The sequence below is a fragment of the Garra rufa genome, chromosome 7 (genome assembly GCF_049309525.1).
Source record: "Garra rufa chromosome 7, GarRuf1.0, whole genome shotgun sequence".
Lineage (NCBI taxonomy): Eukaryota > Metazoa > Chordata > Actinopteri > Cypriniformes > Cyprinidae > Garra > Garra rufa.
Genome location: NC_133367.1, coordinates 47,659,330 through 47,678,087, shown reverse-complemented (window position 1 = coordinate 47,678,087; position 18,758 = coordinate 47,659,330). Strand labels below are relative to the sequence as shown.

General features: G+C 40.6%; 1 protein-coding gene across 2 annotated transcripts in view; it reads right to left on the bottom strand.

Annotated features, from left to right (window-relative positions):
• The window catches only part of tnxbb (tenascin XBb), a 45,734-nt gene extending 27,696 nt beyond the window's left edge, over positions 1-18,038 (bottom strand). For both annotated transcript variants that reach the window (XM_073843867.1, XM_073843868.1), the window contains exons 1-4: positions 17,924-18,038; positions 11,978-12,522; positions 3,512-4,882; positions 1,023-1,142 (exon numbers count right to left, since the gene is read on the bottom strand). In XM_073843867.1, coding sequence (XP_073699968.1) covers positions 1,023-1,142; positions 3,512-4,882; positions 11,978-12,341 — 1,855 coding nt within the window. In that variant the 5' untranslated portion in view covers positions 12,342-12,522; positions 17,924-18,038. The remainder of the gene's footprint in view (positions 1-1,022; positions 1,143-3,511; positions 4,883-11,977; positions 12,523-17,923) is intronic.
• Between the last annotated feature and the right edge of the window lie 720 nt (positions 18,039-18,758).

Genomic DNA, 18,758 nt, shown 5'->3' with positions numbered 1-18,758 from the left:
ATAACTAAGTTACAACAGACAGACATGCAAAATGATCATGTGCTGTGGGTTATTTTTTTTTACAAAATGATCATTTGATCTGAGGCACTAAAATCATTTAGAGCCTAAACTTAAAAGAGTTAGTTTTTTTTTTTTTTTGTGGTGTGTTGTTATAACAGCCCTGTGACTCTGAAGCATTCACTAACTGAGAAGATTTGTAAAAGTTGCTGGGATAATTAAACAAAAAATTTGCCTTTTGGTGGCATACTCATACATCAAGAATCAGTGTAGGAATCTCATTAACGGTGACATACAGCATATTCACAAAACAGATTTTGATTGGTGGCACCCAGAATACACTGCAACATGCTTTTTTCATTGTCACCATTGTTGAGATTTACAGCTTGATTCTTGATGTTTGTGTCTAAATGTATTGACAATATTTTGACTCTTTTTTTTTTTTAATCAAACAACTTAATATCTTTGATTGTGTTGAAAACATCATACTTAAGATTCTCAGGGCTGCCATAATCAATCAACAATACAGGTCCAACTCAAGAAACCAGTCTTCAAGTGAATTTCCGATAGAAATCGTTTTCTCCCTCTTTGCTTGTATGTTTGTTATAACCCAGGTGTATTAGCCAAGCAAAATCTAGCTTTAAAGAAGTAAGAATCAAGAGCCCAACTAAAGCAGATGCTGGCCACTATAATGGTGACATAAATATGGTGATTTTCGTCTTTGGTGATTCTGCTTGTTAACATCAGGTGTCTTCAATAATGATCAATCATCACTCAATTATTCACTTAATTACCTCAATAACTTTAACTCCGCTTCAGTGTTAATTTAACACTTTCACTCTCTTGAGTGTGGTCTCACATGTACTCCCAGGAGAGTTCATTTCACACTGGATTTTTTGCTGTGTATTATTCACCCATTTGTCCTTTGGAAGAGCTGACAATGAAATCAGTGCTCACTATGGCTTATCATACAGTGTATTAAAATGAATGTATATTTGTGATGTTGTGCGTGCGGAGAGCTGTACTTGCCCTGCTGGTGAAGGTGATGTGGTAGGTGTCGTACTCCATGGCAGGTTGAGTCCAGAACAGACTGACGGATGACTCCGTGACGTTCCTGGTGCTGAGACGCGAGACGCCCGCCAGCGCTGAACAGAAGACGAGACAGACTGAAGTGCACTCTCCTGTTTAAACCCACCTGTTTCCACTTGAAACAGTAACTGCAGTGCTGTACGTTTGATTACTGCTGACCCGCTGCTGTATTCACTCGCTGAGAGCGCTCGTAAAGACACGGCGAACACTCAGGGCCATGCAAACTATACTGCTGGAGTGTTACCATATGTGTAGATTATTTAAACACCTCCAAATGGAATACAAAGGTGCTGTTTAAAGTGTCTGTGTCTGTAAAGCTGTTCCACCATCTGATCCTACCCAGTGGAAAAAGTGGACACAGTCAGAAGCGGTAAAAATCTGATATGGATTTGTCACTTTCCATGAATAGCTTCCAAAATATGGCTTGAAGGGTCATGACTAAAACATACTTTTGAGATGTTATCATAATGTATGTGCTTCATATAAACGAAGATGAAAATAATTGTAATCATACAGTAGCTGAAGGCAGCAATGTGTCAAGTGCAAAAATGAGTAAAGCCAATCAGCCAATTGTAATGTGATTTAATTGCTAAACACTTTTGACCAATAGGTGGCACTGTGACCAAATTGATGTGGAGTGTTCAGTGTAAAGTGACAATGACACACATCAAGTTTGGCAACATGCCACCAAATTCTTTGATAATGGTCCGGTCAATCGCTATGAAATCAAATATTTTTGCTAGTCTGAAGGTGATTCAAATTAAATTTGGTGAATATTAGACAAACAGCTAAGATAAGTTAAAAAGTAGGCAAAAAAGTAGGCAAATTCAGTCAAAAATTGCATAAATGTTATTGCTGTTCTCTGCAGGGCCCAAGGAATCCACGAAGACCTGCCTGATGACAATAGGCAAAACTAATCAAAAGACATTAACATTTTGTTTTCAATTGCAATTTCATTAGTTTTGCAGTCATTGTGCCACATATTAAGTTTCTGCAATTAAAACGCCAGTATGTATCATTTTACACCAGAATTCAAAACAAGAGACACCCAAATTGCCCGATATTAAAGTTTCACTCAATATGCCACACCAAATTCAGATTTACGCCAAATTAATTCTTTTTTTTTTTTTTTTACAGCTGAAATAACTGCGGATGACACCAGAAGCCTTGCACATTCAAGTTACAAATGACTGCACATGATGTCCATAAAGTGGACCACACAGCAAGTCAGCCTTAAGTTCTTAAAGCAGCCTCACATGCTCTTTGTTGAGTTAACTAATGTGTTATTTAGGAACAGCTTGACTAATCAGCTGGAAGTCCATACATCTTTGTTGAAATGGTCTGAACTTGGTCTAATTCATTTTTGTTTTCAGTTACACTTTATTTTGATAGTCCACTTCAGACATTCTACTAACTATAAGCAACTTTGCAGCTACATGTCAACTAATTCTCATTATTACACGGCTCTTTGGAATGCTTGATTCTGATTGGTCAGTTGAGACATTTGCAGGTTCGTTCTTTTCAAATAATCACCGCTCCAAAGTAATAATGCATAGCCGGTACTACTTGTATGTTTAAAATCCCTCCGTGCCAACAAAGATTACCGTTTGGCGCCATCTTGTGACAAACACTGGACAACCACAATTAACAATGGAAAATTTCGACATTAATCTATTTAAATTGTCTTACTAACGTACATAGTTTGAATGTTAGTCACGTGGTACTATATCGTTTCGCGGAAGGATAAAAATGTTAATTTAAAACAAATATGCCAATAAAAGGCTTCAAATTCATATTCATGTCCAGTTTTTTTTTCCTTATGTGGCAAGTAGCCGTGTAATAAGCGGAAGCTTCGCGTCGGGTCCTGATCACACTGTCGGGGCTTATTTCTGCGATAACTACCGGCTGCCTGTACATTATCCCTTACTTAATTTGCACCTACATGTCTATTCACTCTCAGAGTAGACTCTTAGGTTAGGTTTAGGGTTAGTAGAATAAGTTGACATATACTTGCAAAGTTTCTTATAGTCAGTATGTTGAGGACCCATCAAAATAAAGTGTTAGAAGATATTAAGCAGACAGTCTACTAATACTCCAATGACTGCTAGTAGACATATAGTTTCAAAGTTACTTACTTAGTAGAATGTCTAAAATGGACTATCAAAATAAAGTGTTTTATTTTTATTTTTTGGCTCTTCATAAGCCAAAGAATCAGAGGAATATGATTCAGCATGAGTGTTTGAGTTCGAGAGTCCAAATCTTGTGTGGTTAATGCTCAAACTGTCCTCTGTCTGTGTGCTTTCCTATGGATGGCTCTGTGGTCCTGATACAATTACTAGAGTTTGGTGCTTGATCCCCAATTATTAATTCAAAAGTGAAATTGCAGTACTCACTAATACAGTCATACATCAAAGTCATCACTCACCAGTGTCGCAGTTTTCTCCTGTGAACCCAGACTGACATTCGCTGCAGTCGGGCCCCGTGAAACCTCGACGACACACGCAGCGGCCCTTCACGCAGCGGCCCTTGTTACTGCAGTTGTTGGGGCAGGTTTTGGTGGAGCAGTCCTGACCGGAGAAGCCAACTTCACAGAGACACTTCCCATTCACACACCTGCCTTTGTTATTGCAGTCGTTGGGACAAGTCTTGGACGAACAGTCCGGTCCAGTAAAACCACTATCACACACACACTGGCCGTCCACACATCTGCCGTGGTTGCTGCAGTTTTCGGGACAAGGTCTGGAAGAGCAGTCGGGACCCGTAAAGCCGCTCTCGCAGACACACTTCCCGTTTACACACTGTCCGCGATTGCTGCAGTTCTCTGGACATGTTTTCGCAGAGCAGTCCGGCCCAGAGAAGCCGGGATCGCACACGCACTGTCCGTTCACACAACGCCCCCTGTCATTACAGTTCCCCGGGCAGGACGTCTCGGAGCAGTCCTGACCGGCGAACCCTGAGTCGCACACGCATTTTCCATTCACACAGCGGCCCCGGTCGTTACAGTCGTTCGGACAGCTCCGCGTGCCGCAGTCAGACCCGCTGAAGCCAGTATTGCACACGCACCTGCCGTTCACACAGCGGCCCCTCTTATTGCAGTTAGCCGGACAGCTCTGTGTCCCGCAGTTAGGCCCGGAAAAGCCAGCATCGCACACACACTTCCCGTTTACACACTGTCCGCGATTGCTGCAGTTCTCTGGACATGTTTTCGCAGAGCAGTCCGGCCCAGAGAAGCCGGGATCGCACACGCACTGTCCGTTCACACAACGCCCCCTGTCATTACAGTTCCCCGGGCAGGACGTCTCGGAGCAGTCCTGACCGGCGAACCCTGAGTCGCACACGCATTTTCCATTCACACAGCGGCCCCGGTCGTTACAGTCGTTCGGACAGCTCCGCGTGCCGCAGTCAGACCCGCTGAAGCCAGTATTGCACACGCACCTGCCGTTCACACAGCGGCCCCTCTTATTGCAGTTAGCCGGACAGCTCTGTGTCCCGCAGTTAGGCCCGGAAAAGCCAGCATCGCACACGCACCTGCCGTTCACGCAGCGGCCTCTGTCTTTGCAGTTATCGGGACACGTGCCGGAGGAGCAGTCTGGCCCGGTAAAGCCCGGGTCACACACACACCGCCCGTCCACACATCTGCCCCGGCCGCCGCAGTCATCGGGGCAGTCGGGCACGCTGCAGTCAGGCCCACTGAATCCTGGGAAACACACACATTTCCCATCTACACAGCGACCCTGGTCACTGCAGTCATCCGGACACTCGTCGGTCGTGGGGCGAACGGTGGTACAGACCGCACCTGTGGAGCAATAACAACACATTACACTGTCACTTCACACACCAATGCGTTAACTGTGTATCAAAGGTTTTTCAACAAAAACAAAGCTAAGGTGAGAGTTTTTATCCAATGGGAAAATAGATGGAGGACCACTTCACTTCAAAAACACTGAATTCCCATTCAGTGGTTATTAAAGTTTCTCATTGCCATTGTTCAGATAATATGGATATTCAGTGTTCTGAAATATCCCCTTTCGAGGTTTCTGAGCTTTCAGTATGTGTTGGTAGGGGTAAGTTGAGCCAGTGGGTAAGTTGATCCTCCCCCTGTATCTTGGCAATTGTACACTCTTAGGCCCAATCCCAATTCTATTTTCTACCCCTTCGCCTACCCCTCGCCCCTTCCCCTTGTCCCTTGAAACAAAGTGTAAAGGGGAAGGGCTAAAATATTTCCCCTAAGAAATGGGACACCACTACAACACTGTTATACGTCATCATACGTTGTCGCTAGTTCCTAATGTTACGTCAGAGGACATGCGCAGATGTTTATCACTCATTCCAAGATGTCAAAATGTTGTCATGTTGCAAAAAGTACAAATGTACGGTGTACGCACCGTTCATTCACATGTGGCCGTAAGCAAAACAAACAATGCGTTATCACATGCGCGGCAAATTGCTAACCAGTGTAGTGGTGCCGGGAGAAGTATATATGCTTCATTTGTGAATTTCGTTTTCAACTTTCTATTTGAACACGTTCGTTTTCTGGATCCTTGGACTAAAATGTTTACAGGGGTTCACTGGTTTAAGAAATTTCTGATCGTAAAAATGGATGTGGTGGACTGCCATGATTTTGGCGAATGCAGGACACTACTGAATAATGCGCATCAGAGGGGATTTAAAAAGTGGAAGTGTGTATACACCGTATACCTGCATACACCCTCCACTACACCACCGTTGCAAATTGCCGTGCCACTGGTCTTTCATGTTTCTAACATGCAGTCAAGTTGTAACGATCGGCCTTATTGGTAGATGTTACTTAGATTTAAAAGGGGTCAGATTAGGCTGTGTGAGGTAAAATAAGTGTTTTAAAAAGATAAGACAACGACAAAAGTAAAGTGAATAAATAAATGTATTTACAATATTCACAAGGAACTAAAACAACACAGTAAAACCAGAATAACTTAGGCTGTTAAAAGCAGATTGTCCATTCAAATCATACCCTAAAACAGTCCTTAAGAATCCTAGTTGGTTGAAAGCTCCAAGTAAAAGGTGTCCAACGGTGTATATACAATCCAAAGAAGTGTTGTCCAATAAAAGTGATGCTGGAATGGTAAGTCCTTAAAAGAAACTCCACAATCCAGTGTTTGGTCAGTGACCCTGATTGTTTGACATGCTGCCTCCTTTATACTGTTTTGTTCCTGATTCCTGTCATGTGACTGATCACATGACAGGCAGACCCAGACTCATTTAAAGACATACACACATTAAAATGGTTAAGAGGAATAAAATGGCTAAGACAACATGAAAACCTATTAAAACTCAAATATACATAAAATCATAATATATCGAGCAGGTTAAAACATGTGTCCTGTGTGACAGTGTCACATAGTCCCCCCCCTTAGCCTACGGCTCCCGGGGAAGAGGCTAGTCCCGTATATGTCCTGTCAGCCATTGTCTATGTAGTGGGTATCCTCTAAAATGTGTGGCTTAAAATGTCTTTGTAAAAAGTTGGATAAAACTAGGCCCTCCCACACAGGCACTAGTCCGCCGGAGGAATCTAAGCAAACACTAGAGAGAGGTGGAATCTGATACCAGCCTGGGCGTCCTAGGGTAGGTGGCGCCGCTCCTCCCAGGATACTGTTGCACCCAGCCACGCTGGTCCGCCAGCCCCCCTGGCGTTTCCTCCTGTCCGGCTTGCGGGTCTCTTTAATGGATGATGAAGGTGCTGATGAACGGGGTTGAGGTGGATGAGGTGGGTTTTTGGTAGGGTTGATGACGGCACAGTCCTTGGCCTCCACACCACATGACTTGCAGCTCTCGACGAAGTCCCAGACATCGCTGCGGACCGAAGGCCACCAGGCCACTTCCAGGATCAGCAGTAGGGTCTTTAGACGTCGATGATGTTTCTCTGCTGTCCTCTGGTGGAAATGCTGTACCGTTTGCTGGACCAGGGCCTTGGGGACGACTAGTTGGATCTTGTAGATGCCGTCCCCCTTCTGGAACCGCCGATACAGCAAGCCCTGGTGGTCGAGCACTTCAATCCCGTTGGTCGGTGGAGTGGAGGGAGAGATGGAAAGTCCCTGGAGAGTGTCGTCATCACCCAGCGCGCTGCAGAGTTGCTCTTTGGAGAAGGGGAGGATGGAGAAGATGGTGTCGAAGTCTGACCTGGTTGGAGTGGTGGCACAGAATTCTCCATCGATGTCTCTGTTGATAGTCCGTGAAGTGGTAGATGTGCTGGGATGGTTAGCCGGAGGAAAGCCAGGGGTTGACGTGGGAGGCACTGGGCTGGTCGTCGCAGTGGGAGGAGAGATGGCGACTTCTGGATCCTTTTGTTGCTCCAGTTGTTTCGCCCATTTCTTGTCTCTCCTCTTAAAACATTCGAAGACCTCTCTCTCTAGTGTCGCCACGGCATCCTTAATAGATTCCTCCATTTTGGCAAACTTAAAATCCACAGAGTCTCTAAAACACACTTCACGGTTAATATTACTTTCAACAGAGTCTTTAAAATCCTTCTCCAATTTTAAAACAATGTTTTTAAGAGCAACCACCTCAGCGCGAAGCTGTACACACTCACAGTGATGTAAAATCCGTTCATCATTAAAAACAGCAGATGTATTAAAAGAAGCAGCATTAACGTGGTTTGTCGTCATCTTAAAACACTTTTCTCAACACAGCTTTCGAAATCTTTTAACGTTCCCCGTACGGGCCACCATATGTAACGATCAGCCTTATCGGTCGATCGTTACATATGGTGGCCCGTACGGGGAACGTTAAAAGATTTTAAATGCTGTGTTGAGAAGAGTGTTTTAAGATGACGACCAAACAAAATAATGCTGCTTCTTTTAATACATCTGCTGGTTTTAATGATGAATGGATTTTACATCAGTGTGAATGTGCACAGCTTCGCACTGAGGTGGATGTTCTTAAAAACTTTGTTTTAAAACTGGAGAAGGATTTTAAAGACTCTGTTGAAAGTAATCTAAATCGTGAACTGTATTTTAGAGAGGCTGTGGATTTTAAGTTTGCTAAGAAGGAGGAATCCATTAAGGACGCGGTGGCAACACTGGAGAGAGAGGTCTTTGAATGTTTTAAGAGGAGGGACAACAAATGGGCAAAACAACTGGAACAGTTAAGGAATCCAGAATCTGTCATCTCTCCTCCTGCTACATCGACCAGCCCAGTACCTTCCACGTTGACTCCTGGTTTTCCTACGGCCAACGTTTCCACTGCCTCAACCACCTCACAAACCCTCAACAGAGCAACTGATGGAGAATCCTGCGCCATCACTCCAGCTGGGCCAGACTTTAATGCCATGTTCTCCATCTTTCCCTTCTCCAGAGAGGAACTCACCTGTGCACAGGGTGATGATGACACTCTGCAAGGACTTATCATCTCTCCCTCCACACCACCGACCAACGGGATCTTCGTGCAGGGTCAACACGGGTTGCTGTATCGACGGATCCAGAAGGACGAGGACACCTTCAAGATACAGCTCATCATCCCAAGGTCCCTAGCACAACAAACCATACAGCACTTCCATTTAAAGAACCAGGATAAACATCACGGATGGCTAAAGACCCTCCTACGAATCCTGGATGTTGCCTGGTGGCCCTCGATCCGTGGAGACGTCAGGAGGTTCGTCGAGACCTGCAAGTCGTGTGGTGTGGAGACCGAGGAGGGTGTCGTCATCGCCCCTAACAAGAAACCACCGCACATTCACCAACCACCTCACCGTTCATCAGCATCCATCAAAGAGACCCCTAAGCCGGTACGGAGGAAATGCCAGGGGGGCTGGCCGCCCAGCGCTGCTGGGTGCAATGTTATCCTGGGAGGAGCGGCGCCACCCACCCAGGGACACCCAGGCTGGTTTTGGACTCAACCTCTCTGTAGTGTTCGCCTAGATTCCTCCGGCAGACTAGTGCCAATGTGGCAAGGCCTAGTTTTACCCTATTTATTACAAAGACATTTTAAATCACACTTTCAAGAGGACACCTACCACAGGGACAATGGCTGACAGGACCGTAAAGGACTAGTTCCTTCCCCTGGGAGACTTAGGCTAAGGGGGGGGACTATGTGACACTGTCACACAAGGACACATGTTTTATACCGCTCAATATATATTAAGATGGTCTTATATCTATATATTTGAGTTTTAATGGTTTTACATGTTGTCTTAGCCATTTTAATCCTCTTAACTATTTTTAATGTGTGTATGTCTTTAAATGAGTATGGGTCTGCCTGTCATGTGATCAGTCACATGACAGGAATCAGGAAGCTTAACAGTATAAAGGAGGCAGCATGCCAAACAATAGAGTTCCTTGACCAAACACACTGGATTGTGGAGTTGTTTCGTGGATTTACCATTCCAGTTGCACACCTCTTGGATTATCACTTTCATGGACTGTATATACACCGGTGGACACTTTTAACTTGGAACTACTACCTACTAGGATTCTTAAGGACTGTTTTAGGGTATGACTTAAATGGACAATCTGCTTTTAACAGCCTAAGTTATTCTAGTTTTATTGTGTTGTTTTAAGTTCCTTGTGTAAATACACTATTTATTCTACTTTTGTTGTTTGTCTCATCTTTTTATGACACTTATTAATCTCTCACAGTATAATCTGACCCCATTTTAAACCCATGTAATTCGACCAATAGGGCCGATTGTTACAAAGTGTATATGACATAAAATATATATTTTGTAATATCGTGCAATCAGTGCTGTCTGCTAGCAAACTTTAGCGATTTTTTTTGCAAACGTTTATTTACAAAACAACACCATAAACACAAACACAAGATTGAAGGTAATATACATATAATGAAAAATTGTCATCAAAATCCTTATTAAAGGCAAAAATTACTTATATTTACGAGTCTGCTTGCTCGAGTGAGCAGCCATGTTGGAAATTTCTCTTAGCCCTTCGTTTGAAGTGAGGTCCTGAAAAATCTTCGTTTGGAGGGCTATCTGGCCCTTCCCCTTACCCCTACCCCTCCAACCAAAAGAGAAATGAGACACCCCTACCCCTTCACGTGAACGCGCCAAACGGAGGGGTAGGGCTAAGTGTAGGGGTAAGGGGTAGAATTGGGATTGAGCCTTACTGTCATGCGACCACGTATTTTGGAATCACACATAATTTCTGCCAGACTGTGAAAGGTAAAAGTACATGGGAGGAGTGGAAGGCACACATTTACTTTAAAAACTGTTTTTGGCTTGTCAAAGTAAAACTTTAGCATAACAGATGTAATGGCTGTTACATGAAAGCAAATTTATCCAAGTCTAAAATTATTTATGATGCATATAGGTGATTTAGCAACATATAAAACCATGCAAAGCAATACCTAGCTATTTTCCCCCCCCAAAATTCCAGCTTTGGGGCAAAGTGAACCAAATGCTGTGGGGTAAGTTGAGCCAACACTTTATCTTACCCCACCATAAGGCACTGAAGTTCCATATATATCATATATAGAGATATTATTTGTAGTTAATTTAATAGAGACAGTGTACAAGTGCACCAGATCCTTCTTTGAGAACCAGAAGATGCTTTCCAACACATTATAATCAAATATATCTTTCCACCTGTAGTCCCGAATGGCTGGTTTGACATTGCAGAAAAGCTACCATGCCAAGAATATTTTGACTAAAATGTTAATTAGTTTCAGTGACATTAATTCCTTCATTCTAATTCAGTTTGTATTTTATTTCACTCTACAAACTCTGTTTTTGGGAAGGTTTCAGAAATGCAAACAATTAAAGACTGAAAATTAAACTTTATTTGATTGGTTTTATTTTGTTTAAGTTGGTTTTAAGAAGAGAAATATGACTGTTTGTAAAATGGGTTTAAATCGGACTCAGTCAGATGGTCAGTTTTCACCCAGATGGTTCATCTTACCCACTGACTCGGGTCAACTTACCCCTAACCTGGGGCAATTGAGCCACAGGAACACTTTTTTTTATAAGAAGCCATATTTAAAAACCCTTTGTCATAGATACATTTTAAAATGATAGGAGACATCCTGAAATTACTTCAGATATTTTCATTGTACTTCTGCCTCATTTTCCCTTATCTTGAGGACCACATAAGTAAATGTGGCTCATCTTACCCCACTCTCCCCTAGACTATAATTTATGGTACTTCAGTTCCATTTTTATTCAGCAAAAAAGCTACATTCATTTTGTATATGTATGTATATGTATATGTATAAATATTTTGTCTGGTTATATTTTGCTTTGTTCAAATTTATAACGAATCATTAAAGCGATGCTTATACTGTATCTGAAATAGTTGTGTTTTCTAGAGCAGCTGCAGCCATTCACACAGGGTGTGTTTTTATTCTGCTTATAAGATATTATCCATTACAACATTTTACTAGAAATCAAGTGTGAAATGTTAGATAAGATTTAACAAATGTTGCTTTCCCTTAGAGAATTCACAAACAGCTGCCTGTTCACATAAAACTACAAATGATGTATGATGACATTTTTTTTCCAGGGTTACTGGATAGATCTTTTTTTCTATTCTATTCTATTCTATTCTATTCTATTCTATTCTATTCTATTCTATTCTATTCTCATTGTTGTTGTTAGTAGTAGTGGTAGTAGTAGAAGTCCTGAATATATGCAGGATTGTGCTTGAGGAACTGATCGCACTAGATTTCTAATGGAATTTTGATGATCTGGAACAAATGCTAAAGGATTCAATTGGGATAAATAAGGATGTTCTATGAATCCCCTGAGAATTAAATAGTAGTAGAATACTACTATAACAGTAGAATCTCATTTGACTTCTTGTAAGGAAACCCTTACTTGTCAGGACAGAGATTCTAGACATCCTAGACAACATTGTAGTTTTGTTAATCTTGCGAGAACTGGTGACCATCAGGAAGGGCTTTACAGTACCTTTGCTCTGTTGGGTGTTGCAGCATCCTTCTGGACCTCCACACTTCTCCCTCAGATCAGACACCTCCTTCTCCAGTCTTTCAATGCGATCACGCAGGGCTGAAAAGTCCAGCTCGCACTGACCACAAGCTGAACCTGACCCTGGCACCAGACGGATCCGATGGGTCAAGACCAGAGGAGAATCCGGATCCAAGTCTAGCTCTCTCTCTTTGGCCCCATCTTGAGCACATGTGTCCGAAATAACAACTTTAATAGGCTGGGATTTGATGTCTCTGGAGACGCGTTGAGTTCCTGTCTGCAGATGTTGGCTGGAGAGGGCAGGACTTGGCAGAAGCAGAAGCAGGAAAGGCAACACGAACGCCATGTTTAAAGGGAGGAACACCCCCAGACTAACGGATGCTGTTTTGTTTTGTAAACGAGAACGTATTTTATGACACTCTGATCTGCACTCAAAACATGTGAATTCACTTTTCACAGATTGGCTCTCAGATTCAGAGTGCTGTAAATCGGTGCAGTGTCCTCTTCTCTTTAAGCGTCTGTCCAACCTGTTTCAATCAAATATGAATTCCAGTCAGTTTTGCAGAATTCCATACTAGACATTCAACATACAGAGGATAGATCAACATAAAAACAACTTTTGCAAGCCAATTGACTTCCACGTTTCAAGGTGGAACAGGCAGGTTTGAGGCGACAGTGTGAAAAATAAGAGGGGCTGTTGAAAGTAGTTTCAGAGCCAATTTAATTTGGATGGAAGATTTTAAAAAGAAACTTTTTTGGAATAAACGACACATAAGGAGAGCAGGAGTGTGTATTAATATTGTAAATAAGTTGACTTTAAATAGCTGTGTCAGTAGTGTCCACAAGCTGTGACACAGAGGCTCCAATGTCTGTCTGCCAGATCAAACCAGAGAGCAAACATCCTTTCAGACTAAGATTTAATGAAATTCATTTAGTTCTAGTCAGCACTGGCAGGTGAGAACAGTTCTGCTCTCAGTTCCTTTACCTGAGTTTTGATGTCCTGTGTTCTGGACATGCACATCAACATACTATGGAAGTACTTTTCTCTAGAGGCATGCGCTTATTGAAAATAAAGGAATTAGCACAGAAAGGGTCCTCAGCATTTGAAACAGAGAAACACGTATCTGTACAGCTATTACAAAAACAACTCTCTCTCCAGATACTCCGGCCCGAATTCATGCCATTGGTTGAATCAGTGCTGCTTTCTCATAAAAAATCAGCAGAACAATAGTTCTAGTGCTTAAATGCCAGAATTTGATGCATGAAATAACTATGCTGTGTTTCCTGAAACCATAGTAACTTAGTTGCATATTCATCATTTGAACCACATTGGTTTAACATCAACTGATGTCGTTAAAAGACATTTTTGGTCATTAAAAGCTATTTTGCTCAAGAGCAGGATCTGTTTAAGTGCACATGTCATACATTACTAACAAAAACCTCTGCTTCTAACCACAGCTGCAGAGCTTGAAGGAAACACACCCCATGTCTGGATGCTCAGACAAGCTGATCGATAAGGGTTCAAGCTGGGACAGGCACAAATACTACAGCTAACATTACATCAGCTTTAAATGAGATTTGATTTACAAGAGAACTCCATCAAGAGAGAGACAAATGTGCTAGTAGAGCTTTTTACAAATCTCCCGGTAACACTTTATAATAACGTTCAGTTGTAAGTCATTTATAAGTGGTTAGTTAATGATAAAATAAGAATTCGCAAAACATTCATAAATGTTTAATAAGTGATATGCTAACAATTTGTGTATGTTTTGTTAATTATTTACAAGTAATTAGTTAATGATGGACTAATCATTTAAAAAAAACATGACTATGCATTCATAAATTATTAATAAGTGATATGTTAGTATTTTTATATATGTTTTGTAGATTAAGTTATAAATCATTTACAAGTGATTAGATAACGATGAACTAATAATTTACAAAACATGATTATACGTTCACAAATGATTAAGTAATATGCTAACAATTTTCAAATCTGTCATAAGTTAATAAAAAAAAAACAGATTCTTCGTAAGTGGTTAATACGTTACTAGCTAATATATTGTTTGTCACTTAAAAATAATTAAAATATCAATCATTTAAATGTTTATCCTTCGCTGAAGATCGCATCATGAATAAATCATTTACAAATCTTTCTGCATCCCCTAATCTAAAGTGTAAACAATTCATCAGTTGTAAATGTTTTACTCATTATCCAAAGGTCTTTCACCCAGTGTGTATACCCACCTGATACCCACACAACCTGGAACCGGCAGGTTTGTAAAACATTTACAACTGATGAGTAGTTTACACTTTAGATTAGGGGATGCAGAAAGATTTGTAAATTATTTATTCATGTGTTTACACAACAGCTTTGAATACTTTGTAGTAGGGCTGACTGGTGAGGGTAAAGATGTCTTCTTTGGCAAACATGAGCTGCATCCCAACTGACGCACTATACACTCTGCACTTATTCACTATGTACTTATGCACTAATGCACTTTGCACCATGTAGTGTATGAATTGTATATGGTTATTTTGTATTTTATAACCCCCTAAACAAGCTTTCACAGGAACCTCTTTTTTTTCATATCAACTTCAAATTTGGAATAACTTATTTAGATGTAAGGCTTCAAATTGATATCAACTTTAGCATAAAACCTGTTATGTAAAATATGTATTTTATATAAAATATAGTAAAAATTGTACAGTGTATTTTCTTTACAGTAAATTTAAACTTCTGTAATTTGTTAATACTTTATTTTTTATATTTATTTTTTTTTATTCCACTTCTGCAATAATCTGCTGATTGTTTTCTTTATAAAGAGACCTACCTTCAATCTGTATTCTAAAGTGTTCATAAATTACAACAATTTAAGTTTGGATAGTGCACTTTCATGCCTATTTTAGAAAATGGGGGTGACAGTTAAGGGAAGTAAGCCTATCAATCGCAAGTGCAGTATGGAGTACCTCAAGGCTCAGTACTAGGGCCATTACTTTTTACGCTTTACATGTTACTCTTGGGAGATATCATCAGGAAACATGGTGTTAGCTTTCACTGTTACGCTGATGATACTCAGCTCTATATTTCTTCACGGCCCGGCGAAACATACCAATTTGAAAAACTAACGGAATGCATAGTTGAAATAAAAAATTGGTAGTAAATTCTTAATGCTAAATTCTGGAAAAACAGAGGTGTTCATTATTGGACCTAAAACCTCGAAATACTCAATGGCTGCTTTGTCAATTCTACGTCATCAGTCAGGAACCTAGGTGTGCTATTCGATAGCAATCTCTCCTTCGAAAGCCACATTTCTAGCATTTGCAAAACCACATTTTTCCATCTCAAAAATATATTGAAATTACGACCTATGCTCTTGAAACATTAATTCATGCGTTCATGACCTCAAGGATAGATTATTGTAATGCTTTATTGGGTGGTTGTTCTGCACGCTTAATAAACAAACTCCAGCTGGTCCAAAATGCAGCAGCTAGAGTTCTTACTAGAACCAGAAAGTATGACCATATTAGCCCGGTTCTGTCAGCACTGCACTGGCTCCCTATAAAACATCGTATAGATTTTAAAATCTTGCTAATTACTTATAAAGCCCTCAATGGTTTAGCTCCTCAGTACTTGAGTGAGCTCTTATCGCATTATAGTCCCTCACGTCCGCTGCGCTCTCAAAACTCTGGACATTTGATAATACCTAGAATATCAAAATCAACTGTGGGCGGCAGATCATTTTCTTATCTAGCGCCTAAACTCTGGAACAATCTACCAAACACTGTTCGGGAGGCAGACACACTCTGTCAGTTTAAATCTAGATTAAAGACACATCTCTTTAACCTGGCTTACACTTAAAACATTAACACATTCCTATAATCCAAATCCATTAAAGGATTGTTAGGCTGCATTAATTAGGTCAATCAGAACCGGGAACACTTCCCATAACACCTGATGCACTCGTTGCATCGTATGAAGAAATGCATCTACACGAATATTAGTCTGTTTTGTTCTTATTCTGAGGTCACTGTAGCCACCAGATCCAGTCCGTATCCAGCTCAGATGGTGGATCAGCACCTAGAACTCCTCACCTAGACGGCCGTTTGCACAAGACCACAGGAACCAGATGAGTCCCTTGCAAATCTGACTTTGCTGCAACATGGAACTTTTGCACTATTGACACTATTGTCCTATTTAATACTGTAAAGTTGCTTTGACACAACCCGTATTGTTAAAAGCACTGTATAAATAAATAAAGGCGATTGATAAATCAGTAAAATGTGTCTTTACTTTATTTGTGTAACAGTGTTGTATTTTGTAGGTGCTTTTATCCAAAGTAAAACAGCATTTAAGGGGAAAGGTGTTGCTAGTGCTATGCTCTAGTGTTTGAGCTAGCAATGCTTAACCACAATTAAAACTGCAGTCCATAACTTTTTTGTTTAAGAATCATCCAAAATTAATTTTTTAACATGGACATAACCAGCCAGTGTTCAAAACTATCTCCTTACTTTAGTCTGATTTACAACAGTAAGCTTGAAATAATGTTTTCTAATTTGAGTGGTACTGGTACTCGCTGAAAATACAAGCATGCCGCCGTTTGTCTTTGCATCATTACATCACGTCTGTAAACATAAAGGAGGAGTACCAGCTAGTATGCTATATTGCATGTGAGGATGCTGCAGGTGGCCTTTTCTCACAGCAGCTGGCATGATTAAACTTATTTTGATGGTGGATTGTAGTCTAGAAAAAAAAAAAAGTGTTAATGAAATACATGTAAATGACTGAAATTAGGTTCTATTCCAATATTAAATGTGCATACAGATTTGTGGGATTACACAGTATTTGTATTTCAAAGAGAAGCAGTTCTAAGAAACATTAATTTGCTATATACACATAGTTAGGCAATGCTGATGTTGTTAACAACTCGAAAACAAAGTATAACAATAATTATAATTTGCATGGTTAGATGAGATATGAGCCAACCGATCGTTAGATTTATTCACCATTGGTTGTGCAATTTATGCTAATGCTTTTTTTCCTCAGTTGGTCAGAACAAAAGTGGCAGACATGATCTCTGGTAAAAGTGATTCCTAAGTACAGTATCCACACTACACCAGTGCGGTGACTGACAACCCACATATAGAAGATAACTCTGCAAATAACAGGTTTCAAACAGAAATAGTGACAAAGAGGCAAAACTTACAGACTGCAGCTTTAAATAAATTAAAAATATTAGTTGCCTTAGGCCTGTTTACTAGACATTTTTATGGTTCAATTACTGTAAAGCTGCTTTGGAACAATATGCATTATGAACTACACATTAAACTTGACTGTTGAATATTCCTCAGCCCACTCCTGATGATTTTTCCTTCCCATCTCATCATTTCTCTTTATTAACAAATGTCATCATCATCACATTACCCTCACACAAATGACCCCTGTCTAAACTCACAGAAACTCTTCTGTGTCAGTCCTTTTAGAAACCCTAAAATTTACCATAATAAACAGGCCAGACAGACAGACGAGTGTAATACTGCACATTCTGATAATAAAAATGTTATAGCCGGAGATCACGTGACCAATGTTCCCTGACAAGATGAAAACTCATGCTGTTATTGAGATTGTAAGCAGAACTTCTTCAGTCCAAATTTTAAAAGAGGACACTTCTCAACACAGTGACAGTGAACAGGTATTTAGAATATATTTTTTTTCCATCAGAGCATAAATTCAACATGTTTAATGTAGACTAATTTTGTGTATGCACTATGTTTTTTTTTTTTTTTTGCAATGGACAGACATGCAATTCTCTTGAAAAAGTAAAAGATGCTGAAGATTCTGAAGTTTTCTGAATTTAAGAAGTCACTCATCAGAGAGTTAATATCAAACAATCATGAACTGATCACAGAGAGAGGTGTCAGTCTTACCTGCAGAGCCACTGATGCTGGATGCTGCTTCACTCTCCTCCCGTCAGTCAGTCGGTCACTGGCTGCTCTGAACACTGCTCTGAACACTCCTGATTGACTGGGAAGAGAGATCGAGGGGGCAGAAGAGAGAGAGAGAGAGAGAGAGAGAGAGAGAGAGAAAGAGAGGGAGGAGAGCAGTAAAATTTCCTCATACTTGAAGAATTTTTCCTCTCTCTCCTCTCCTCACTTCCCCCTCAGCTTCTCTCTGATGTAATTCTATGTGCTTTACAGGTCCCCGCTGGGCGGATCATTTCGATGGAAAACATCTGATTTTTTAGATATTTTGAATGACCAGCCTGAATGTTTTATGTCCTTGAACTCATCTCTGGCTATTTCTCTGTTGCTCGGCCTTTTTAAAAGTGATTTGCGCATTGACTTTACCAGGCGTCTTCGGCGAGGCGCACACGAACACACGTTCCTGATTACATCTCACTTTGCTTTAGGACAGAAACATCTTTCAACATTTAGATGTTCCTCTTAAATTGCAGCTGTGTGAGCAAAATAACAAATACTTGATTGAAAGGCATAGCACATGAGGGGTTTTCAAGCATGCATTATTTTGCGCTAATATCAAATACTTACATTTACACAAATGATGCACGAAAGTGACATATAGCAAAATCAAAAGCTCTGTTTTATGTCTTTCTCATTCTCACTTTGACCCAATTATATCATTGCATGTGTCACACAGTCACATTCTTATCATCCCCTGTTTATTGAGCTTTCCATCAAAGCTCAGTTTCTATTGTTCACTCGGGCATCATTAGCAACTTACCCAGACTCACTCCCACAGAAG